The 25,635-nt window shown below is 40.7% G+C and overlaps 3 protein-coding genes across 4 annotated transcripts; all 3 read left to right on the forward strand.

Moving 5' to 3' along the window:
• Nucleotides 1–131: 131 nt before the first annotated feature.
• Nucleotides 132–12,151, forward strand: LOC130547116 (STE20-like serine/threonine-protein kinase). The gene is made up of 15 exons (XM_057322799.1): nt 132–292; nt 4,756–4,928; nt 5,095–5,164; nt 6,119–7,223; nt 7,308–7,442; nt 7,526–7,655; nt 7,729–7,857; nt 8,096–8,200; nt 8,296–8,459; nt 9,092–9,242; nt 9,347–10,132; nt 10,422–10,513; nt 10,589–10,703; nt 10,820–10,926; nt 11,037–12,151. The coding sequence occupies exons 2-15, from the start codon at nt 4,772–4,774 to the stop codon at nt 11,238–11,240; spliced, it is 3,450 nt and encodes a 1,149-aa protein (XP_057178782.1). The 5' UTR covers nt 132–292; nt 4,756–4,771; the 3' UTR covers nt 11,241–12,151.
• Nucleotides 12,152–12,286: 135 nt separating this feature from the next.
• Nucleotides 12,287–15,974, forward strand: arf2b (ADP-ribosylation factor 2b). Its single transcript, XM_057322800.1, has 5 exons — nt 12,287–12,409; nt 13,000–13,155; nt 13,400–13,510; nt 13,744–13,868; nt 14,970–15,974. The coding sequence occupies exons 2-5, from the start codon at nt 13,008–13,010 to the stop codon at nt 15,129–15,131; spliced, it is 546 nt and encodes a 181-aa protein (XP_057178783.1). The 5' UTR covers nt 12,287–12,409; nt 13,000–13,007; the 3' UTR covers nt 15,132–15,974.
• A 1,188-nt stretch (nt 15,975–17,162) lies between these two features.
• grb7 (growth factor receptor bound protein 7) lies at nt 17,163–24,100 on the forward strand. Of its 2 annotated transcripts, none has more exons than XM_057322547.1 (15): nt 17,163–17,295; nt 18,962–19,121; nt 19,294–19,426; nt 20,169–20,325; nt 20,795–20,916; nt 21,066–21,140; nt 21,259–21,396; nt 21,489–21,599; nt 21,680–21,778; nt 21,859–21,936; nt 22,301–22,429; nt 22,519–22,591; nt 22,892–22,979; nt 23,055–23,148; nt 23,260–24,100. In XM_057322547.1, the coding sequence occupies exons 2-15, from the start codon at nt 18,967–18,969 to the stop codon at nt 23,404–23,406; spliced, it is 1,599 nt and encodes a 532-aa protein (XP_057178530.1). In that variant the 5' UTR covers nt 17,163–17,295; nt 18,962–18,966; the 3' UTR covers nt 23,407–24,100. The 2 variants fall into 2 exon arrangements, with proteins under 2 accessions (XP_057178530.1, XP_057178531.1); XM_057322548.1 differs by having other exon boundaries at nt 22,301–22,417; nt 23,260–24,095.
• Nucleotides 24,101–25,635: the final 1,535 nt, after the last annotated feature.

The following is a 25,635-nucleotide window of genomic DNA, read 5'->3' on the forward strand; positions in this document are numbered from 1 at the left end:
TTATAAAAAGGTCCCTTTGTTGTTTGTCTTTAAACGAGAGACTGTAGATGCATTGAACCAATCAGAAAGGCCGACACGGACACGTGTGTTGGCTGATGGTATCTTGTTTCACAGTTTGGAGAGAATATGTGTGAGGTGTCACTCCTACGGGCTTAAACACCGCTGGCTTTACGGTTGAGCCCAAACAAGAGCTTAAAATCTATCTCGCAAGCGTTTGACTAGAGGAAGAAAACAGGATCATTTTGGAGAAAGCTTCCAGATTTCCAGAGCTCTTTCCTGGCTGTGTCCTTTGGTATGTTGACATTTTGTGTGTCAGAATGTGGAAACTTACACAACACATGAATGGACACCCCAGCAGTGCATGTAGAATTGAAGCAAAAGGACAAAACTGAGAACAATAACTTTAAAATGCATGTTCAGGATCATTTGTCCATGTTGAGTTTTCGTTCCAAAACTGTCTGCTTTGATTGAAGCAATCCTTGCTAAAAGTGTGTGTGTACATGTATAAGAAAACAACATATAAATCTTACAAAATGTGTTTTTTTCTTTGTAAAAATGTAGAACATTTTGTGGGTTCGGTTATTTCATTATCTATGAAAAGTCCCATAAAGCATCGAAACACAACATTGTGGTTGTGAGGATCAAGAAATGACCTCACAGATATAATGACGTAAGATGAGGACATGAGGACATTTTGGTTGTCCTCATTTAGTAAACGAATACATCATAGATCAACTGAATCCGATTTTACTAAAAAAATTGAATGTCAACAGGTTTATTGGCCACATGAGAAAAAAACTGGACATGAAATGTGAATTTGAAATATTTCATTAGCTCATTATTATAGAATGCAGACCTTCCGCGAGGAAAAGCTGTGTACTTTTGGTTTTAAGGTAAGAAATGATGTTCAAATGTCACAAACAGGCAATTTGGTTTAATCATTTGTACATGTAATGTCATGTATGTTATTAAAAGACATATATATATATATATTGTAAATGTATAATGTGTTATACATATATTAAAGACATATTTATATTTAATTTGTCAAAAAAACCTGTCAAAATGATTTGCTGCATCCGGGTTACCGTGTGTTATTAGTTTTAGAGGTTGTTATCTGGGAATAACGAACTTGCAAATGTCGCGACGGCAATCAGAATCAAGCATTCCAACAAGCCGTGTAATAAATAGTCTGTGAGATTTCGATTAATAAAAACATCGTATTGTTTGACGTGTAAACTTCGAAAGTGTATACTGTTGATAGAGAAGGCATCGAGATATTTGTTAAAAAGGATGAACTGTGAAGTTAAGAAACACAAAGTCTCACGTGAAAGCATTCACAACTCTCAACTCAACTCAACTCAACTTTATTTATATAGCGCTTTTACAATTTTCATTGTTACAAAGCAGCTGTACATGAGACACATTGACTACAAGCAAAACAATCAAAGTTGTACCTGCAAAAACAAGAAAAGGTTGAAAACACAGAAGACAGACACACCCACACACAAACACTCCACACACACAACACGCACCAACACACACAGACACAGAGACACACACACACACGGATGCCACCACACACACACACACACCACACACACACACACACACACAACACACACACACACACACACACGTACGTACACAGACAAGTACGCACACACACACACGCTCAGTGAGAGCACACATTTAGGATAAAGGAGAGAGAAGCACAGGTCAAATATAACAGATAATAAATTCCTATATGCAATATTAATTAAGTAAAACTTTAAGATTCTAAAGCAGCCCCCCCGGTCAGGCAGATAGTGCAAAAACAGTATGCAAACGGTGGCGAGGAACCCAAAACTCTAATCGAGAAAAAAAACCTCAGGAGAACCCAGGCCCAACCAGGGGATTCCAGTTCCCCTCTGGCAAAAGCTGCTGCCTCTGCACAAGCTCCAGAGAACTTGCACAACAAGGCTAAATAAAATAAATAAACTTAATAATAAAATAAATTATAGTTTAAGATTATCATTAATAATCTAATAGCATTTGAAGTTTTGTGGTGAAGACATGTCAAGAGACCGCGTCCTTCTTTATCCAGCTCTATCATCTCAGCTCTTGTCAGGTCCCCACTTCCCATTCTCCGCTCTACCATCAGGTCAGGCCATGAACTGCATCCTGCTCGCTGTGGTAACCTTGGAACAATGAGACAAGACTGGCTGAGAGTAGAGTACTGTTCTGTACTCTTTGATGCAACAAGTACATCAGTTGTGTTTTTGGTTCCGGTTGATCTAACTAATGCAGCCTAAACCCTCTGAAGATTTATATTATGGAAGAGTAGTGTATGCAAGATTAAAAAGATGCGTCTTTAGTCTAGATTTAAACTGACAGAGTGTGTCTGCCTCCCGGACAGTGCAGGGAAGACTATTCCAAAGTTTAGGCGCTAGATAGGAAAAGGATCTACCACCTGCACTTGATTTTGAAATTCTAGGTATTACCAACTGACAGGACGCCTGAGAGCGTAATGCACGTGAAGGACTGTAATACAAAAGGAGTTCATTCAAGTACTGAGGAGCTAAACCATGTAAGGCTTTATAGGTAATAAGCAAGATTTTAAAGTTAACGCGATGCTTTATAGGTAACCAGTGCAAGGTTGACAGAACCGGGCTAATATGTTCATACTTTTTTGTACGTGTAAGAACTCGAGCTGCCGCGTTTTGGACCAATTGGAGTTTTTGTAATAAGCCTGCAGGGCAACCACCTAACAGTGCATTACAGTAATCTAGTCTTGATGTCATGAATGCATGAATTAACTTCTCTGCATCTGAGATTGACAGCATATGACGTAGTTTAGATATATTCTTAAGATGGAAAAACGCAATTTTACAGGTGTTGGCGACGTGGCTCTCAAATGACAGATTACTATCGAATAGAACGCCAAGATTCTTTGCTGACGACGAGGGTTTTATGGAACATCCGTCAATAGTTAAACAGTATTCTTGGTTGTTACTTATAGCAGTTTTCGGTCCAATAAGTAACACTTCCGTTTTGTCCGAGTTCAGTAATAAAAAGTTGTTACTCATCCAGTTTTTTATATCGACTATGCATTCCATTATTCGATGGAACTGCTGTGTTTCATGAGGCTTCGAGGAAATATAAAGTTGAGTATCATCAGCATAACAGTGAAAGCTAACTCCGTGTCGCTTTATTATATCTCCTAGAGGTAGCATGTATAATGCGAAGAGCAGAGGCCCTAAGACTGAGCCCTGTGGTACACCGTACTGGACTTGCGATTTGCGTGACACCTCATTGTTTATTGCTACAAATTGAAAACGGTCGGATAAATAAGATTTAAACCATTTCAAAGCTATTCCCTTAATGCCGACATAATTTTCGAGTCTATGTAGGAGTGTGCTGTGGTCAATGGTATCGAATGCAGCACTAAGGTCTAGCAGCACCAATAACGAGATACAACCTCGGTCAGACGCCAAAAGCAGATCATTTGTAACTCTGATCAAAGCAGTCTCTGTACTGTGACATGCTCTAAATCCAGACTGGAATTCTTCATTGATGTCATTCCTTTGGAGGAAGGAGCATAATTGAGTTGAAACTACTTTTTCCAGAACTTTAGATATGAAAGGTAGATTCGATATAGGCCTGTAGTTCCTTAGTTCTCTAGGGTCGAGTTGGGGTTTTTTGACAAGGGGCCTTATAACAGCCACCTTATATGCTTTAGGCACATGTCCTAATGTCAGAGATGAGTTAATAATACAAGAAGAGGATCTATAATTTCTGGGAGCATCTCTTTCAGTAGATTTGTAGGTATAGGGTCTAGATGCATGTTGTTGATTTAGATGATCTAATATTTTAGACAGCTCATCTTGATCTACGGTATAAAATAATTGCATTTTCTCCTTAAGGGCGCTGTAGTTAGTTTGTTCAGGGGTTTCACTTCTGATTGCATTGTTATAATTTTTTCTCTAATATCTTGGATTTTATATGTGAAGTAGTTCATAAATTCATCACTGCTATGCTGATATACAGGATCAGAAGTCACTGACGATTTATTTTTTGTTAATTTAGCCACCGTGTTAAATAAAAACCTAGGGTTGTGCTGGTTTTCTTCTATTAGTGATGAAAAGTAGGCGGATCTAGAAGTTATTAGGGCTTTCCTGTATTTTCGAATACTATCCTTCCATGCTGTACGAAATACCTCTAATTTAGTTTTCTTAAAGTTGCGCTCCATTTTTCGGGCCGCTTTCTTTAGAGCCTGAGTGTGTTCATTATACCACGGTGTGGGGCTGCCATTTTTAATCTTCTTTAAACGTAGTGGAGCAACTTTGTCTAGCGTTACCGAGAAGGTGGAATTAAAATTTTCAGTGGTAATGTCAAGATCTTCAACAAGATCTTCAGATCTGAGGTGTAAAAGGCAAAAAGAACAAATGTAAGAAAAGTCGAGCTCTGTTAATTAAATGATCCGGTGCGAAAAAGAAAAACTAAGACAGCTGACAGGCGAGGAGGCGGCATGCGGCTTTGTGCCAAAATGTCACTAGGCTATTAATATACTGACCAACTGCCCTTGAATGAATCCACAACACGATCAGTGAACGTCTGTCCGTGTGTATCTGTGTCAGGAAGTGGCTCTGTAGGATGAAAATGCTTGTGTAATTATTTCATCCACACCCTGTTTCTGGGGAAGGTTAGGAAACCACGTCATCTATCCTGTGCCCCGGTCTTCTCATGGGCCCCTGTTTGTGTTTCATGTTTCAGACGTGTAGACGGAGGAATGGCCATACCCACCATGTTTCATTCAGAGGTGTCCATGCTGAATGAGACGGCCTCAACAGCGGGCGGCGAGTGTGAAGAACAGCCTGTGATCCAGACAAGAGATCTGGAGGAACTTCAGACGGAGGACGCTGGAATATCACACGCACAGCCGAGGGGTGAGAGAGGGCGGCAGTGTCTTTAAAGGCCAGTGGGTTCAAGAGACTTTACAGACCGCTTTATTTATGAGACAGTATTGTGGCAACGGTTCAGTGCAATCCAATCAGATGGTATTTACATGGGTTTTTGCAGACCGTACCATTTTTGCATAACTTTCTACTTTAGGTGGCGAGTGTCGGACCTGTGTCCGTAGTAGTGTAGAAGACGGCAGCATCCAGTCTTACACGAACAACAGGTAGATGCTTGTACTATGCAATAAGAAAACTGAATCAATATTTCTCCTAGGTGTCAATGAGATTAAATGGAGAGGAAATGGAAACTTTTGCCTACACTCTAAAAAATAAAAGTGCTTAAAAGGTTCTTCACAGCGATGCCATAGAAGAACCATTTTTGGTTCCACAACCATTCAGTCAAAGGTTCTTTAAAGAACTTTCTTACCTCTTCATAATCTAATGGCTGGAATACACTACAAGACTTTTGATCAGACTTTGCCCAGATTTTCAGTCTGGAGTTGTTGCAGAAAGTCTGCGCCAGTCTGCAGATTTGATCATGTATTGTTTTCTATCCAAACGTTCAAAAAGTCTGCAAGTGTATGATTTCTAGTTTTTAAAAAATCTGTTCAGATTTTAAAAGTCCTGTAGTGTATTCCAGCCTTAAAGAACCTTTTTTCGCCACAAAGAACCTTTTGTGGAACAGAAAGGTTCTTTGGATGTTAAAGGTTCTTCTATGGCATCGAAGAACCTTTTGAAGCACCTTTATTTTTAAGAGTGTAAGTCTCAGATATTTCTCCTGAGAGTCAGAAATCTGACAAATGTGTCTGTCAGAAGAGTTTGAGAAGAGAATGTGTCAAACTGAGCTCAGATTTGTCTCGTCTGCAATCAAAAGTCAATATTATTGAAGATCTCAATATGAACTCAAACATTTCTCATCACATTTACTCAAATTCAGATGATTTCACCTCTACAATCTACATTCATTTACACCTCCAGACTCTTCATGAACATTAACAATTGCCTCATTTCTTTCAGTTTTTACTTATCCGAAGCGATGTTAAGAGAAACATCTGAGACATACAGTAAATTGAAACTGAGACTCCATCTCATCTCCTCAGCTTCCTCTGTAAATGTGATTCTCCTCATTAACCTTTACCGTAACTACCTTCTTCACTTCACTGTTTTGTTATTCACAGGTCTCTCTCAGACACGTCATGCACATCATCTGAACGAGAGACAAAAGCTACGGCTCGTTCCTTCAGAAAACATCACAGGAAACACAGAACGGATGTAAGAAAACCCAGGAGAACATGGCGAGAAGATGATGATGGGCGGAAAGGCTTGAAGGACGCTGGATCAAGGAGAAGAAACGCTTCAAGAAACAACAGTTCCTCAAGATGCTTCAAGCGCTCTCCGTTCTCCTCCACAACAGAGCGTCCATCTCAGCCTCAAACCCCAGACCGTCTTTGGGATTGTCCTCATGAATTCATTGCTATCAAGTCCTGTTTGTGGCTTCACAGACTGGAGGTGGACTTTCCTTCAACCGTTGAGTCTCACAGCACATTTTCTGACCATTTGGAAACAAACTCTGCCTATATTTATGCAGAAAGCATCAAAGGCTTGGATTCTTACTCTACTTTTGTAGCAGACAGTGATATCCACAATCCCAATGCCAGAGTCGACATCAGCAACGGGCAAGACTTGATATCTGTCTGGAACGGACTAAGTCAGGACCTTGAGTATCTTTACATCTCTAGTGAAGATAAATCTAGTAGTGACGCGTCCGCTTGTAGTACACAAGCTACAGCAGGCTCAGAATTTTCCGCTCACTTTGAGACCTTCATAGACATGGACTGTGAGAGCAGTGCAGTAACCGACAACGGCTGCAGTATCGCTGAGGCCGTGTGGGGTTCAGCTTCATCTCCATCGAGTGACAGTTCATGCTGCACCACTGACCGGGACTCTGAATCCTCATACTGTACCAACACCTCTGATTCAGAGAGTCCTGATGTCTCGTCTGTTCATGGCTTCCAAAAGATTCCCTTTGAATCAGTTGATGAACACAAGGGAAGTCTTGACTCCCGTGATGCTCTGAGACCGGACACCGTAGAAAACGTCTGTAGAGATGCAGAGGATGAGATCATCTCCCAACCGGATTTGAGGGAGCTGTCGGGTGTTGTTATTCAAACCGAGCGCTGCCATTTCTCCGATATATTTTGTGAGATGATTAAAGAAGCGACACAGGAGAAAGTCGGCGAGAAAATTAATATAAATGCGGGATTTCTATTCCACCCTAAGCAGGTAGGACATTCATAAATGAAATTTGTTCTCAGAGGATCAACCGAAGATGTCTTTTTGATGGTAATGTTGCACATAACGTTTCAGTTTCTCCAGGCAAAGAGCTCAAGATATCGCGAGAGTCTTGAATACTCAGTTCTCCGCCACATCCAGAACGGCTCGTATGGAGATGTCTTCAGCATACGAGACAAGCAAACAGGATTCACGTGTGCCGCCAAGAAGGTGAACATCTTGTTTGTGCATCTAATTCTGCTGCAAAAAGTCTGACTGGAGATCTTTGATGGCATGTGTTCGCTCTTGTAAAGATCCCCCTGTGTAGTTTTCGGTGGGAGGAAGTGGAAACTTGGAGTCGACTGAGCGGTCCTCATGTTCTCCAGCTGTATGGAGCGGTGAGAGAAGGACCCAATGTCATGCTCTTTATGGATCTGAAAAGAGGTCAGAGGTCAGAATGCTTTTACAACGCAAGTTGAGATTTGTGCCAGTTCATTCTCTCTCTCTCTCTTTGCAGGTTCTTTAGCTCAGGTGCTGAGGATGAGGGGTGGAATCTCTGAAGGTCTGGCTCTTTATTATCATTCTCAGGTGGTTCAGGCTCTTGAACATCTGCACATGAGACGAGTGGTACATCTGGATGTCAAAGGTTTGTGGTTGGTGTTTCAATCATAGATATGCATTCGTAGATGGCACATTCGACGCTCCGAACACGTCTGCATTTCCGCCATCTTGGAACAGTCAACGTTTGAAAGTGAATGAGATGTTTATTCCAATGTCCAACTTTTTGCTTTTGATCTTATATTTTGTTGAACAGCAGAAATGTTGCTTGCCATTTTTAAACATCTTCCACATCTAATACAATGATCTCAATCTCTCAAATGTAGTTGATAACGTGTTGCTGTCTGAAGACGGCAGACAGTGTTTCCTGTGTGATTTTGGGCTTTCTGAAACCGTCAGTGAGGGAGGACACAGCACCAAAGCTTTCAGAGGTGACCACGCTCACTCCATCTTTTCAACTGCACATATACTGTACCTTCTTGCTTATAAATCACAGCATGTTGAGTGTGTGGTGTGGTGTGTGCAGGTAATGTTTTGCGTGGCACAGAGTCTCATATGCCCCCCGAGGTGGCGAGAGGGGATCGGCGCTGCGCTAAAGCAGATGTCTGGAGCAGCTGTTGTATGTTACTGCACATGCTCACTGGACATCAGCCCTGGACGCGATGCTTTCCTCATCCACTCTATCTGAAGGTAATCACAAACTCTTGAGGATGCTTAAATAGAAACAACTAAAAAAATATGTAGGGGCGGTTTCCCGAACAGGGATTAGTTTAAGACAGGACTAGACCTTGGTTAAATTAGGATATTTAAGTGTTTTTTAAAAACATACTTTACAATAAAACATTACCGTTGTGCATCTTGAGACAAAACAAACACACTGATATATCTTAAGATATGTCAGGGCAAGTTGTTTTCGATTAAGACACCTCTATCATTTAAGCTAGTCTGGGACCCGGGAAACCACCCCATAGGGTGAAGAGTCTCTTAAACGGATAGTTCACCCAAAAATAACAATTCTGACATCATTGATTTACCCTCATGTTATTCAAAACCCGTACATGAGTGTTTCATCAGTGGAACACAAAAGTAGATATTTTAAGAAATGTGTCAGTGGTTTTGTGTTCATACAGCGGAAGTCAATGGGGGTCAGTGTTGTTTGGTTACCAACATTGCTCAAAATATCTTCTTTTGTGTTCTGCACAAGAAAGAAAGTTTGGAATGACATGATTGTGCATAAATGACTTTCTTTTTTGGGTGAACCCTCCTCCTCCCTCCTCTGTATTTTCAACTAGGTTTTGTGTCATTGCAAATGTGTTGTATAGATTGTGAGTGAACCCCCTCCTTTATGGGAGATCCCATCTGACTGTGACCCCCTGACCTGTGATGTCATCAAGGCAGGACTGGTTAAGGAGCCGAGAGACAGACCCTCAGCATCCGAGCTTCTGCAAAAAACTGTTCAAGCCCTCAGAACAGGTTCAAACTGATTTTCAATGTTTATCAAGTACTTTGAATGGTAATTAAATGTGTAGATACTTGTTACTAACTTAAATCAAATCTTTGATTTCATCCACCTTTAGTGTGTGGGCTATCGGATCCCGGACGAGATTTAACACCAACATTTGAGGACTGGCCAACCTCGTATGACATATCTGTCTCATCTACCACCGCAACTCAAAAACCCCCAGAATCCTCTGTTAAAACGACGGCTCTTTCTGTCCCGGAAAACCTCTCTGCACCCATAATCCACTGGGTCAGCACATGGAGAGAAAGAGCGGCCCGTGAGGATGATTCAGACCCCGCAGCGAGAGACTCAGAGGAGGAGAACGAATGGGAGGAAGATGGAGGAATGAATGAACTGAACAGAGACCAAACGAGCATTTGGACGGAGAGACACTGGGGTGCTGAGAAAACAAAGAGAAATGTGGAAAAAGACACATCAGTGAAACCGGATGAAGAGACAGACGTATGGGATGAAGACGTAGCCACGGTCAAGATCTTTGAGCAGACCAGAGACTGTGGAGATGAAAGCGACGCTGAAGAAAGAAAAACTGACGTAACGGCTGATCATGTCACAGAAAAGAGAGTGGTGTTTGGAGATTGTTGCGGAAATGACAGAGGACGTCTTTTAGAAGAAATGGAGAGCTTTGACGGTGAGTTCAGAAGCTTTGGGGAGGATGAAGAGACCGATGAAGAGGTGGAGAGCGATCTGGAGAGTCTCAGAGAACTGGGCAACGACTGGACGCAGGAGGAGTGGGAACCATTCGTGAAACTCCAGACGCTTTATCGCTCTAAACATTCTCATCCGCAAAGTGATGGAACCTACACGGATTCAGACGAAGAATCGGTCACACTGATGCAGAACGGTGAGATGTGTTTTGTTGTCTTAGTTGAGCTTCATCAACAGCCATCTGTCAATTTTAGTGCATTATTTCTAAATTAATCTCCAAAATTACTCACTTTCTAAAAATACTGATGCTGTATCAACACAGGCTTGTCTACTTGTGTTCAGGATCCTCACCCTATTTCACCAGTAAAGCATAACATGAGCTAGTTTGTTTGTCATTTACATACACTTTTGAACCAAGGTTTGTTTACAAAGAGTTGGCCAATGTAGTCAAAACAGGAATTTATGTTCATATAAATTTGTTGCAGAAGAAAAAGATGCACGATTACCTGATTCTCGTGAACAACAAACTGTCACCTTTATCGGCCGCAGTGACTCTGAGCAAGACCTTTCTGAGGAGGTAAACACATACACAAACATCATAGCATTTGAAGAAATCCAAGCAACCAGCTAACATCATGTTCCTCCTTGCAAGGACTCGGACGATCTGAGCTCGGGGGTCTTTTCCTCATGCAGCACTACAGATAATCAAAGCTTCAATGTTGACTGGTCAGTGTCAACCAATCAGACGTCGTCTTGTTACTTTGAGGGTATGTGTCTATAGCACATTTCATAATGTGCATTGTTGCAAGCTTTGGCGGGACAGACATTTGTGTAAAATTGTTCCCTTACATGTATATACTTGGATTTGTGTGTTTGTGTGTAGGTCTTGGTGTAGATATATGGGTTGAAGATGTAAGTGGCGAGAGTTTAAAGATCAGAGAGAGACCTCAGGTGAAAATCGGACATGTTGCTGTAGGCATCAGCGAACAGGTGGGAATTCTCTTTAAATGGATAGAATTTGTATTTTGTAGTGATTCTAGAATCTTTCATGCTGTCATTTAAACTGTAGTTAATGTCAATATACTTTTTTTGTATCACAGATATCAATGAGAGTCTTCAGTTTGGCCACTCTGGACGGGCGGCTGGTCTCTCCAGACACAGAGGTGTGTGAGTCGGGCATGTGGCTGCAGTGTGTTCCCGCTCCTGACGGAAGCCCCAGCTGGGACTGGAGGGTCAAAGATGGAAAACTAGAGCTCCAGGAATATGACGAACATTCAGATACCTGCTCAACACTGCCACGCTAGCAAGAGTGACCTCAGTGAACACACAGACACATCCCATTCCACTTCCTTTAGGCTTAAGAATACTTGCTTCATTTGTTCAGTTAATTCTACTGTATGTAAAGCGAGCTGTGTATAATTTGACTAAAGTGACCTAATGTGATCAATTAAACAGTTAATATAAGACATACTATTGAATTAGTATGAGAAACTATATGTGACCCTGGACAACAAAACCAGTCTTATGGGTCAATTTTTCGAAATTGAGATTTTTACATAATCTACAAAAGATGAATAAATAAGATTTCTATTGATGTATTAGTTGTTCGAATAGGACAATATCTGGCTGAGATACAACCGTTTAAAACTCTGGAATCTGAGAGTGCAAAAAAATCAAAATATTGAGAAAATTGCCTTTGAAGTTGTTAATCAATGGCACTGTGGCAGACCATCCACTCACAAAAATAAAGTTTTTATATATTTAAGGTAGGAAATGTACAAAATATCTTCATGGAACATGATCTTTACTTAATATCCTAATGATTTTCGGCATAAAAGAAAAATCGATAATTTTGACCCACACAATGTATTTTTGTCTTTTACTAAAAATGTTCCCGTGCTACTTAAGACTGGTTTTGTGATCCAGGCCGGGTCACATATAGTCCTACTATATGTTTGTATACAAGGATAAATGATTCATTTCTTGCTTTATATATTTTTTTGTATTTTACTGACCTTATTGTCAGGGCTTGACTGTTATTGTTACATGTATACGTTTAATTATTACTTAAACTGGCCGGTACATAAAACCAGCATAATCGCTTAATCTTACACACATCGATTATACATTTCAAATAGATGATAAGATTTATAATTTTTTATAAAGAGAAATGAAATGTATTTCTTTAATACATAACGAAGCAGAGATGTGTCACGTTAACCAAGGCGTGTCAATCCATCGAAGTGAGCATTTCCTCATTTCCCAAATCCAACCGGATTCATTTTTCATCCTGATTGGTCTTTACACTTAAAGGGCGGGATTGCGCGTTCCTCTCCTCCTACGATTGGGCATCTATTTGAAGTGGGCGGGGCCTGTCACGCCGGTGGGTTGAGTTGAGGCATACGCCATTTTGCAGTGACAGCGGTGCGCTAAAGCAGTGGAGACAGAAACCTCGAGAAGTTCCCGTTTACAGGTGATTTTATTTCATTGTCTTCACGAAATACCTGCTCACTTGTCGACAACTATTTTAGTCGTTTAGATAGATATTTTAAATGACGGAATTAGTCATTCAATGCGCTTGTTGGCATCTCTTCTCTTGGATGTAACGTTAGCTAGTTGGCTAATCTGCTAAAGATGGTTGATCCATAAAATGACTTTATTTTATTTTGAGGAAAACCCCTCACATTCCTCAAATACTCATTGTTTTGTGACTTTTAATAGTCTTAATGAGATGTCTAAGGTTATTTTTCTACGTGTTCACAGTAGAGAGAAGTCTGTATTCTCATATGTTTTTATAGCACACGGTTTATGGCATTTCATCTTTATAAATCGTATAAAAACAACACAGCCTTATTTTAAGGCATGTAGCCAGTTAGGTAGACGTGTATTTACCTTATTGATAAGATATGTAAATAAAAACTGCTTTGAAGCCTGGATTGTTTGTAAGTTAGAGATCTCTGTTTTTCATTTTTTCATGCACACTTATTACAACGATTTAAATACATCTTGTTTAAATGTCAAAATGTCATTTATGATCTTGTGTTTTCTCTCTCATGTTGGCAGTGAGAACCATGGGGAACGTCTTTTCGAACCTGTTCAAGGGTTTATTCGGGAAGAAGGAGATGAGAATTCTCATGGTCGGTCTTGATGCCGCTGGTAAAACTACCATCCTGTACAAACTGAAACTGGGAGAAATAGTGACCACCATCCCTACTATTGGTACGTCTGAGGACTTTATTTGTCTTTCAAGGTTTTGTAGTGCAGTATCTGATCCACACACCCTCAACACAAACATTTGAAATGTCCTTGACTTGTATTGCCTGCTGCACAGATCTTCTTTGTTCCTATCTCCACATTGCTGGCTGACTTTACGGTTGAGTCATGTGTCGCTGTGAATGTTTAATATGTGTACGTAAAGTTCAGGCTTTCCGTTAAACATCTTTTCCTGTGTTGTGTTTTGCAGGTTTTAATGTAGAAACTGTAGAATATAAGAATATCAGTTTCACGGTGTGGGATGTTGGTGGCCAAGACAAAATCAGACCACTATGGAGACATTACTTCCAAAACACTCAAGGTATATGAGACGTCATGGCGACAGCGAAGAAGATAGAATAAGCAAACAAGAACTTTAAGTCAACAAACTTTGTGTTGCGATTTATTGGACAGTTGCCACTGGATATCATATTGAAGCCCAAAGTGCTTGTTTTTGCAGACTAGCTGCTTAATTTCTTTTTTCCTGAAGTACCGTAAGAGGTGACAATGACATCAACGTCTTTCTAACGAACTACTCCTGTTTATTTGTATTAGGTTTGATCTTCGTAGTGGATAGTAACGACAGGGAACGTGTTAATGAAGCCAGAGAGGAATTGACGAGGATGTTGGCAGAAGACGAGTTGCGTGATGCTGTTCTTTTGGTCTTTGCAAACAAACAGGTGAGTTATCACTGTGTTTGTGATCTCTAGCATCGGTTGTGCAAGTGCACTTATTGCTAGGGTTTCTATAGTCATAATTGTCTTGGAATATCGCACAGGCATGTGATCTTTCCTTATAAATACGGATTTCTGTATTTTTTGACCTCGCTGGGATCACCTGCGTAAATAGCATAAATTCTATTTATTTTAATTTGTGACATAATTGGGGGGTGGGGGTTTGGGGCCAACAAGATCCTTTCAACGCTCTCTATGTCATGCACACGCTTGTTATAAATGCTGAGCGACCGCTTCATTCAGAACATCATTTTGAGAGTTATCTTTATGTATCCAGAGAGTCTGTGAAAAGTAGACGCGCATACACAGCTGTTTTGGTACTCAGAATAGCTTGTGGTACTCATTTTTAAGTAAGTGTGGAACTGAAAAGCGATTTGTAACGTATACAGAAAATCCTGAGTCTGGAAGTTGAAACGTCTATATGATGTGCCTTAACAGTATAACATGATCTATATACAGAGACTAAAATAGGCCATTCCGTGATTTAATGGCTTGAAGCTATACAAATGGCCGATCTAGTCACTGTCTAATATAAACGCGTTGAAGTCTCTACTAAATGCATACATTTAAATGAACTAAAACATGCAACATGCAGCATTTGCAAACACCTTTATTACATGCGGAATGTATGGATGACTTAGATGTGCCATCTAGTGGCCACAGTATTCTTAACTTTTTGTGTTCATTTATTGTTTAATGAATTATTGCTGATTACAATACAATTAAAAGTAGGCTTCATATAAACTACTCAAGAGGTGCCATTTGTAGATCTCATCTAATTTGACATTAGCATAAGATATTTGCAAAAATAAAAAATTCTTGTCCAGTAGTCATGAATTTTGATTGGAAGAGTGACCGGTCTGCAGGTGTGAGACATAAACATGGTTTTAAATGACCTGCTGGTTAGGGCCTTATATGTAGACTTGCGCACAACTGCTAGTTTACCTTAAATGATTCATGTTAAAGTAGATCTGTGGCTCTGATGCATAAATAATAAATGAATGAGTGATTCCTATTGTGTTTTTTACTTTCTGCTGTCTATCTCAGGACTTGCCCAATGCCATGAATGCAGCTGAGATCACAGATAAACTCGGGCTTCATGCCCTCCGTCATCGTAACTGGTACATCCAGGCCACCTGCGCGACCAGCGGCGACGGGCTCTACGAGGGGCTTGACTGGCTCTCCAATCAGTTGAAAAATCAGAAATGAACCCGTCTGCCGTCTTCAAATGTGTGTGTGTGTGTGTGTGCGCGCGTTGTATGGATGAGTGGATGTGTGTGTTTGAGAGCGTGAGACACACACAGCTACAGTGCTGACCCAGACTTTGACTGAACTCAGTATCCCTGCGTCCTTCCCTACACTCATTGAGGATTTGGCATGGCTGACTCGGACTGTGTTTGTGTGTGTTAGGTGTGCATAGTAAAGCGTTTATCTTTGATATGCACGTTAGCAGAATGTATTGTGTTTATGTGTGTATGAAGGCTTCTCTGTCTGTTTGTGGTTTGGGAATGACCCTGGCGTGCCTTTTATACACACACCTCTCCTCTCGTCGTTCCACCTCACAAACTGTTCTATGACTCTGTTTTCTCGCAGCACACTGCACCATGCGTGGTTTTCACATGGCAAAGAAAGAACCAAGGTTATCAGAAATGAACTGCTCTCTGCAATAAAACCCCATCCTCCTCAGTATTACGGGCATGCTGAGTATATAACCCATCACATAGTGTTAAAAATACACATAAAACCTGCCCTGTGTACCTTTAGGAAACAATGCATTGTAACCTGTATCAGGTCAGGGTCATTTGTCCAGACACCCCCACCAGCACCACCATCCTTGATTGTTCTTTTGAGTCATTTGAAAATTGTGCCGTTTTATTTTCTGCTTTCAGATTTGTTTTAATTTGTGAATGTGTTCAGATGTTGGTAGTGGAGCGGTGGACTGATCTCTGGTTTCCCGCTGAACACTCACAGAGTCCAAGCACAATCACAGACTGCTGAACATTCCCCCACCAAATTGTTGGATTTGATTTGAATTAAAAACATCAAATATTATGTGTTGCTTTTATGTTTTGTTCTTGAATACTGGTAGAGGTTGTGACATCACTGAACGTTTCTGAACTTCTTGAATTTGATCTTGAAGTATTTTTTCTAGATGTTGATTAGATTTTGTTTGGGTCAGGGGCTTTGATCTTTAAAAGTATGCTTACAAATTGGTCAATTTTCAAAAAAAATTAAATCTACGTTTGTGTACTTTTTAACGTCTTCTTGAAATGTATTAATTTTTTTGTTTATTTTGAGGTCTGTGACTAACAAAACAGAAAAAAAATCTTTTCTTAAAAGATATGTTATTCCAATTAATAAAAGTAGGCTAACATAATTGAAAGGGGTTGTAAAAATATGTCTTTCTAAAATCATTGGTATATTTATTGTTTCTTTAAAATCATAGTGGTTCTTACAGGAATATTACAATAAAGCACAAGTAGTTTAACTGTAATTATTATTTACGGAATTTTAATTCCGATACTTCTATAATGAGTCTTTTCCGCTTCACACACACATGATATGTTTACTAATAAGAGGTCATTAGTTGGAGTCTGGGGTTAGTTGCCTCAGGGATTATATCTGTTAAAGTTAAATTGCATTTACAGTATCTTCAAATCACGCAGATTTGTGTGAATTCTGCCCTCCAAACACACATTTCAAAATTACATTTATTTTCGCTTTTGGGTAAAAAAGTAAATATTAAAACAATGGTACACATTAGGAAAGCCTCGACCATACATAATAGATGGTTAATAGATTTCAAGTGTTTTCTCAAGAATATTTGTCATAAATGTCAGCAAGATCTAATATTCTAGAATTCTGTTCCAGGTCAAAGCAATTGAACGATTCTTTGAGAATTTTGTTGCATTTCGTACTTGTTTTACAGGTTGACTTACATTTTTATGTCCCTACACAGAAATAGTCTTTCTAAAATAATCTTTCCTGACGTCCATTCACTAAACAAGTCAATCAGATAGCATTGGCCATTTCTGTAAACAAGTTATTCAACGTTCCGTTTTTTTTATACAAGCACGTTATATTTTAAACAACTCAAATATAGGAGTAGTTGTTCACCGCTACTTATTCCGGAACGTGTTAAAATAGGCGCCTCACCTCACAGTTAACGCGCATGCGCGAGCTCACCTGGCTGTTTTCAGCGCACCTGTAGTCGACGCGTTTGCTCCGCCTACCGCTGAGGTGTTTTCAAGCGAAACTCGACTGGTAGTTTGACTTTTGTGAGGACGATGTTACTCATGCTGAATGACAAACACTCACACACTTCTGCTGATGTCCTGATAAACTGGTACCGAAGAGCGCGAGCTGCGTGTCGGTGAGTCTTTCCGCGCGACATAACGTTAACTACAACTTGAATGATACCGAACGTATGATAAATAAACGTGATACAAACTGCCATATTATGTCATTTAAGTCGATTTTAAATACGGTATAATACCATTTGACGAAGTTGTGTTGTACTATGATACCGACAAATGTTTATTTGATGTAACGTTAGTGCCAGTTGCTTCATAATTTTGCCTTCTGAAAATGAAGCATGGTTTGATAGTAAACTTATAGTAACCAATTTTTTGTGGTTACATTTGTTTTTTCCTAGTATTACTACCAATGCCACCCACATGAACACATAGCCTACTGTAGCATACTTTAGTGCTTACTGTATTAACTTGTTGTATATTACAGCAATTACTACACTTTGTTCATGTACTCATGTACAGTATTCTCAAGTATTAATGACAGTGAAGTGATCAACTGTAGCATACTTTATTTTTTACTATATGGTAATGTTTAAAACTCTATGGTGTCTAGGAATTTTACTACAGTTTACCATAGTAAATATTCAAGTATAGTACTTTTTCATGCGGGACATGGTTAAGCGTTGGGACAATGATAAATGTGTAGTAGCTATGGTTTAATTACAGTTAAACCATGGTTAGTTTTTGTAATGCTGACTGGATATTGTGTCCGTGCATTGTGTGTTTAGGGACAATTTGTTTCAGTGTGGGAAACTATTAAACTTTCGGTAGTGTAACGACCAATCAAAACCATGTAAACAAGAGCTTTGTTTTGCAACACATGTTATGCGAAGACACCGCCTGCTTTCATTTCCCATCACGCCACTCCTGTCATCACACGGTCATGTGTAGACCATCCCACCTTCAGCTGGACTGATGGTTTCACTGGTTCCTGGTGAACTTTCCAGAGAAATCCTCGAGTGTCCACGTCTCTCATCATGAAACGGTGGATTGTGTGGTGTACCTTCTTTGTTGTGTGATGTAAGCAGAGCTCTCAGACTTGTTCGCGTCCACAATAGAGCTTTATTTCCCTGAGAGTGATGTCACCCTTTAATTTGACAGGTGCAAAACAGTGTTTGTTTGTGTGGCTGATGTTGCCTTACACCTGTCCTGTCTGTTACTGCGAAACACAATCACAGAAACCAAACCTTTGCTGTTTATTCATTTGGAACAATAAAAACAGGAGCATTTGATTGGTTAATTACTCCGACACCAGAAACCTCAAACAACCTCGCTGAAGTGTCAACAAGCGTCAGGTCAGGTGATGTTTTTGTTTTCCGTGCGTACGTCTGTGTTTACGCCATTCACACGCTTGAGTTTCAGTGCCAGCTTCCTGGTTCAGGAGTTCGGTCAACACCAGCGTCTAGTCAACAGTTTCGTCTCCTTCGGCAACAGCGAATAAAAGAAAGAAAGGTGTGACTGACACGTGCGCGCATCATTAATCTGAAGCACTTTGATTGTCTACGGCTGTAAAGCAGGTTCTGCCGTGTCGATTGTTTCTCCAGTAAAGATCTATTTTGGGAAGGGCGACATGAACCTCAGGCAAACAACTGGCAATTTTGAATACGGTTATGACACGCTCCGAGTAGGAAATAGTTTTGTGTGTGAATCATGTCTGTAGGTGGTCACATGTTTTGGCCGTGCTGATGTGTTGCATGCAAATGAAACCTTGTCCTTCTTTCGCAGCGGTGATGGAGGTCAAAGGTTGTAGGTCAGAGGTGGAAGTGTTTAGCAGGTCATCGGCCGAGATGATGTCCAGACCCGATTCTCTGCCGGTTAGCTGTTCTTCATCACAGAGCTTTCAGACGCCTCGATCTCTTCCTCTGACTATCAGAAACACACACAGGTAACTTAACACACTTGCTGGTTTTGTTAGTATGTGACTGTGGGTAAACGGCCAGATGAAAAACACAAAAACACCTCATTGAGCTTTTGATGCCAATTCAAAATCCAGTTTCAACTTCCTGTTGTTGACTATTTCCTTCATAAATTCTCTTTCCTGTTTGCATGTTTATCAGCGTCAGGTCTCGGGGGGCATCTTCTGCTCCGTTAATTCCCAATCCATTTCCTGAACTGTGCAGTCCGACACACTCGCCCGTGCTGAACACGTCTCTCGGCAGCAGGGAGAAAGCGTCCGACAGCAGCACGCATGTAAGACCGACTGGATGGTTTATTGTCTGAACGTCAATTAAGCGATGACAAACTGACAGGGAGCCGCCCGCGGCGGTATCAGTTCTTAATAGTCACAATAGGTGACAGGCGTATGACATGCCCGCCCGCCTGCGGGGAAAAACAAGCTGATGTTTGCACGCACACGTGTACATCACAGGGCGATAAGTTCACAGTCATGTCAGCGGAACGACACAACAGGCGTGCAAACATCAGCCCATGCTAGAAGAAAGCAGAAAGAAAGTTTGTGAGTGACTTTGATACACACGGTTTTCTCTCTTGTGCGTCTGAGTATCTGTTTGTTTATGTAAAGAGATAAAGATGTTTATTTTATATTTGTGTCAACGTACTTGTGCTGTGTTTCAGTTCTTTATTAAACCAAGAGCATCCATCATTGTAATGTGTGTGTGTTCATGTTTGTATATCCCGGTGGGGACCTAAACCTGAATGCACACCAACACATGGGGACTCGTGTCACCTTGGGGACCAAAATTGAGGTCCTCATGGGCAAAAAAGCTTATAAATTGTACAGAACAATATTTTTTACAAATCTAAAAATGCAAAAAGTGTTCTATGATCTTTAGGTTTAGGGTTAGGGATAGGGATAGGGGATAGAATATACAGTTTGTACAGTATAAAAACATTACGCCTATGGACTGTCCCCACAGAGATAGTAAACCAGACGTGTGTGTGTGCGTGTGCGTGTGCGCGTGCGCGTGTGCAGGTTCTGAGGGTGTATGGGGATGGTACACACAGTCGTTCAGTCTTGGTGTCGTCAGGGGCAACCGCACACGACGTGTGTCACATGCTGGCTCAGGCGGCACACTGTATGGATGAGGAGAGCTGGGCACTCGTAGAACATCATTCTGCTTTGGGTCTGGGTAAGTTTTTCTGATACAGCCGGTTTCAAAGGGATTGATTATATACGTGTCCAAAACACTGCAGCACAAACTGACATTTTAATGATGATGTTTTTAGGTCATTTCGCGTTCGTGTTGCATCATTTTATCCTAAATTTGATGCCTGTCAGGATTGTTGCTTGTATAATGAAATGTTCAGATCTTATTGTATTTGTATAATTGCGCATTATTTTCTGAAAGAGCCACAAGGTGTTACCATATATGCAAAACACGGTGTTGTGACACAACCAATGTGTAACTGAGGCTTTCGCTGTAACACGAGTATTATTTTCACATCGCGAGGTCACACTTTTTTCGGAAACGTAACGGGTGGATTGTTGATTATCATTGTTGTGAATACTAAATGAAGAGCTGTTTGTTACTCTCTGTTTCTGTGTCTCTGTGTGTGTTTATGAAGTGCATTTGCATTCTGACTTGCATGTTTTTCCAGAGCGCTGTTTGGAAGATCATGAGCGTGTGGTACAGATCCAGTCCTCCTGGCCACCAGAGGGCGACACAAAGCTCATCTTCCGCAAAAATTACGCCAAGTACGAGTTCTTCAAAAAACCTGTGGTATGAAACCTTTCCCTTGTCTTTTAATATTTCCTTCTGTGTGTAGGATTCAGTCATGTTGTTGTTATCCTCAGATTTCACGCATTATACACTAAAACATTAAGAAAGTGGTGTTGTTTTTATCGGTGTGTCATTCTTGTGTTACGCAGCTGTTCTTCCCAGACCACATGATCTCCAACAGTGCTGATGTCACTAAAGGAATGACGTCATCAGAGCTGGTGCAGGTAGGAATATGGAATACTGAAGGCTGATTGTTTTTGATCATGTCTTTTAACTCTTTAATAAAAAACATGAGAAGTACTGCCACAGGCACGATGATTTGACCCTCTTCTCTCTATGTAGAGTTTGGTAAAGAGTGGCTCGTGTCCTGAGATCCAAGGGTATCTTAATGTGCGAGAGGGCGGAAAGAAGTCCTGGAAGAGGCTTTACTGTTTCTTACGGCGCTCTGGACTCTACTGCTCCAGCAAAGGCCAATCAAAGGTGTCGTACTGCACACATGCTTCACCACTTTCTAATATCTTTACATTACACACACACACACACACATTTGTGTAATGTTGTGATATCTGTAGGAACCTCGACACTTGCAGTTCATCGCAGATTTGGAGGATCTGAATGTGTTCGCAGTGTTCAACGAGCGTAAACTTCACGGTGCTCCGGGTGAGCATGTCTTCTGTGTGAAGGTAAATGATCGTGATGCTGCGACGAGTTCATTCAAAAAACCATGCAATAATCTTCAACAGAGATGTGTGTTGTGTGTTAGGCCTCGAAAGACAGGTTTCGCTCTCAGGACGTGAAGCTGATGTGCGCTGACAGCGAGTCGAGTCGAACGTGCTGGATCACAGCCTTCAGATTGTTTAAGGTTAATAAACTTGGAACACAAACTGACAGTCCCACGTGTGTTGTTTGTTTGTTTGTGAGCATGTGTATTTGTGTTTTTAGCATGGGAAACAGCTCCAGTGTAATTACCAGCTCGCCCAGTCGGGTTCTAGTGTGAACAACCCACGCCCAGAATCCAAGGTACAGTAAACGCACACGTTACAGTACACGTGAAGACCCAATACAGCATTTCTAAAAGCAATTAAAAAAATCTATATACAGTATGTCAGTGTTGCCCAACCCTGGTCCTCGGGGCACACCCTCCAGAATGTTGTAGATCTCTCCCTATATAAAACACCCGATTCAGCTCATCAACTGTTTCATGTAGGGAGAGAACGAAAAGATTCTGGAGGGTGTGCCCCGAGGACCAGGGCTGGGAAACACCGCAGTATGTCATTGAATTCTATTAGAGCTTACCAAACGTCAAAGAGCCCCCCAAAACACACCAGAAGGCCCCTAGTTTTAAATCAGTTTAGTGTGTGATTCTTGCTTCTGTCCTCATCAGTTTACAGACAGAGACGAGTCGATGGTTGCCATGGATTTCTCAGGGAACAGCGGACGGGTGATCCAGAACCCACACGAGGCCCAGAGCGCCGAGCAGGAGGAGGGACACAACTGGCGGGTGTGTGTGTGTGTGTGTGTGTATTTTTATGATTAAATCATTTGTTTAACTGTGATCTCTGTGAATGTTTTTCTCAAAGTGAGGTGTTTGTTGTTTTTCAGAAGCGAGAGGCTCTGCGATTCAGTTTACAGAACAGCACAAGTCAGGGGTCGCAGTTCACCCGCGAGCATTCCCGTGAGTGTCATTCAGCACGAACTCCATTATATCATCTCATGCCATTTTTTTATGTATATTTGAAGAGTTTGCTTCCAAAATGAGATAACTAGGTTTTAAAAAAAAATCTAAAATCATATTGTGCATTCCAGTTAATATCAATCAAACTGCAGTTGGTTTCTTTTGATTTAAGCCATAATAACTCACAAAATACTGCTAACGAACACAATAAAGCACAATAAAAACATGATTTTTGAACCATTTTAAAAACATTATCTCATTTTGTAAACAAACTCTTGCTTTGTATTTGTACACCCATAGCGGTTCATCGGGTTCAGCCGTGGTTCCATGGGGGCGTGTCTCGTAGCGAAGCTCAAAAGCTATTGGAGGAACAGGGTCAAGTTGACGGGTAAGGAGGATGTCTGTTTTTTCTCTTAGTTGTCGTTTTATGTTGTTTTTATCTATTTTGAATCGTTCTCCGCAGGATGTTTCTGATTCGCGACAGTCAGCAGCACGCACAATGCTTTGTGTTGTCCTTGTGTTATAAACTGAAGACAAAACACTACCTCATCATTCCTGTAAGTGTCACGCTGATGAATCGGTACACGTGTTTTACAGCCCTTTGGGAATCTGCTTGAAACTAAATGCATACAATTGTTATCTTTTTTGTTCATTCTTTGTGTCTGCAGTTAGTGCAGGAGGTGCGTCAGTACTACACAATGGATGACGGTGTCACACTCTTCACAGATCTTCTGCAGTTGGTGGAGTTTCACCAGATTAACCGTGGCATCTTACCTGTGTGTCTGAAACACCCTTGCACTTGCATTGCACTCTGAACTTTGACCTAACCTCACTCCAATCACTGGACTTTAACCTTGCACAGTTCTCGAGTCACGGGATGTCAGGACGTTCTGCAGTTTTTTACAATTCACAATTTCTCACATGCAAGCCAAAAATGGCCATATATTTCAATGCATGCAAATTATTTATTTTTGATATAATGTATAGGATTTACACACTCGTGCTATATTATTCGTTAACCGTCCCAACCACCCCAAATACTCGACCTTTTTTAGTTTTGTTTGCAAACTCTGTATTTGTCATACTTCTGTCCAGATCTCATCTGTTTCTGAATCTGAAACTATAGTTGAAGGAGAATTTTCTTCCTCAGACAGCAGGTGGCGCACTGATGCTTTGAGTAGCTAACAGGCTGGTCCTCAAGGAATAGTGCTGATTGCTGAATACATTTTAGTGTGGTGTATGGATACTTTTATGACCCCAAGAAGTTGTGGAACGCAGTTTGAATGTAGCAGAATATATATGATTAAAGGGTGCGCATTTCATGATGCAGAACATTAAAGCCAGTTTACATTTGTTTATTTATGTGGTTTTATTTATTTACTGTTCAATATTTGCATGATAAGGTTGACAATATTTGAAGATTAAAAGCTCTACATTGAGTTTTTAAACATAGAATTGTCGCTTTGGTGTTATTTTACTCGTTTATAATGTTTGTGTTGCTTAATGGGCAAGTCATGGGTTTGATTCCCAAGAAACATACTGATATTTTTGTGCTTTGCTTTAAGACGTGTGTGTGTGTGTGTGTGTGTGCGTGTGTGTGTGTGTGTGTGGTTCTGGTATGCTTCAGTTACATTGACATCACAGATACATCTGTTGTCAGGTGGCTGCTGTGTTGCCATGGAGATTATTCCCTTTAATATTCAAGGGAGGTCACCAGTCCAGAAAGAAATTGATGTACAGTTTGTCTCATTTCACTTAGAATCTGATTATTCCACGAGACGGCATTAAAAGTGGGGTGCTCATCTTACAGTAGGTGTTGATAAATAATGTATTACTATTGTATTTTAAGGGTAAATACAGAAGACGGAGGGTCGGTGAATGCTGGGTCATGTGTCTTTACAAAGCAATATCATTATACTCAGCGTAAACCCAAATGCAGCCTCGAGTTTGTATCCTAAATGTGTGATTACAGTATATTGGTGGAATAACATACTAGAGTCGTATAAGGTAGCAGTATATAGTATTTACTGTAGTACTGTTTGAAGTATGGGAGTTTTCTGTATGTGTAACCTGTGTTCATAATTTAGGGTTTCTTGGCTTGTGACTTGCCAACCATAAACAGTCAACCAGTCCGTCGCCTCTCTTAGTTATTTATGACGTATGATTTATTTAAGACTAAATGGTGCTCCCAAACTTTCAAAAAGCTTAAAGGGGTCATATGGCGTGAACACGTGTTTTTCTGTGTGTTATACGTTGCCCATGCGTGTATTAGACGTGTAAAATTGCAGAAATGAAAGTGTGGGAACAAAAGAGTCATTCTATGTAAAAGCGAACGCTCACCCAGACCTGCCTGAAACACCTCGTGTAGCCACACCCCCACAAATCTACGTCAGGTGGTGGTCTGATTTGACTAAGACCGCCCAAATGTAGACTCAAGTAAGGTGGGCGTACCTGTCAGCACAACTGAAGAGGAACCTGATGTTCCAGATATGGTCAGAGGCGTTACACTTACCTCACACGCTTGCAGTATTCCACCAATCACTACACACTGGTGAACTGGCCAATCACAGCACACCTCGCTTTACAGAGCCATGAGCTTTATTTAAAATCTTTCAGAGAGGCGGAGCAAAGAGGAGATACAAACAATGCGTTTTTAACCTTAAATCCTGTAGACACATTACATCACATCTAAAACAAACCATAATATTCCTTTTAGCCGTGTCATATCACCCCTTTAATTCCTCTCTAACACACCTTTCCTACACAAAGACACAGTTTTCTTGTGCATTTACACAATCTGCTGTGTTTTCAAGGTGAGCTATAACTCCTGAAACTAGGCCACAGAGAGAGACGAACACACACGCCTCCTTCAGAGGTTTAGCTGATGCATGGGGGCATGAATTCATATCCATTTTCTTTTAGACGTTAGGGTTAGAGTGATCACTTCATACTTATTGCGTTTATGATCAAATATACACACCTGCTGAATGAAAATAAGCTTCAGTTGACCTCAGATCTGGAGTTATGCTTTATGAGATGTTGCA

Source organism: Triplophysa rosa, linkage group LG23 (genome assembly GCF_024868665.1).
Source record: "Triplophysa rosa linkage group LG23, Trosa_1v2, whole genome shotgun sequence".
NCBI lineage: Eukaryota > Metazoa > Chordata > Actinopteri > Cypriniformes > Nemacheilidae > Triplophysa > Triplophysa rosa.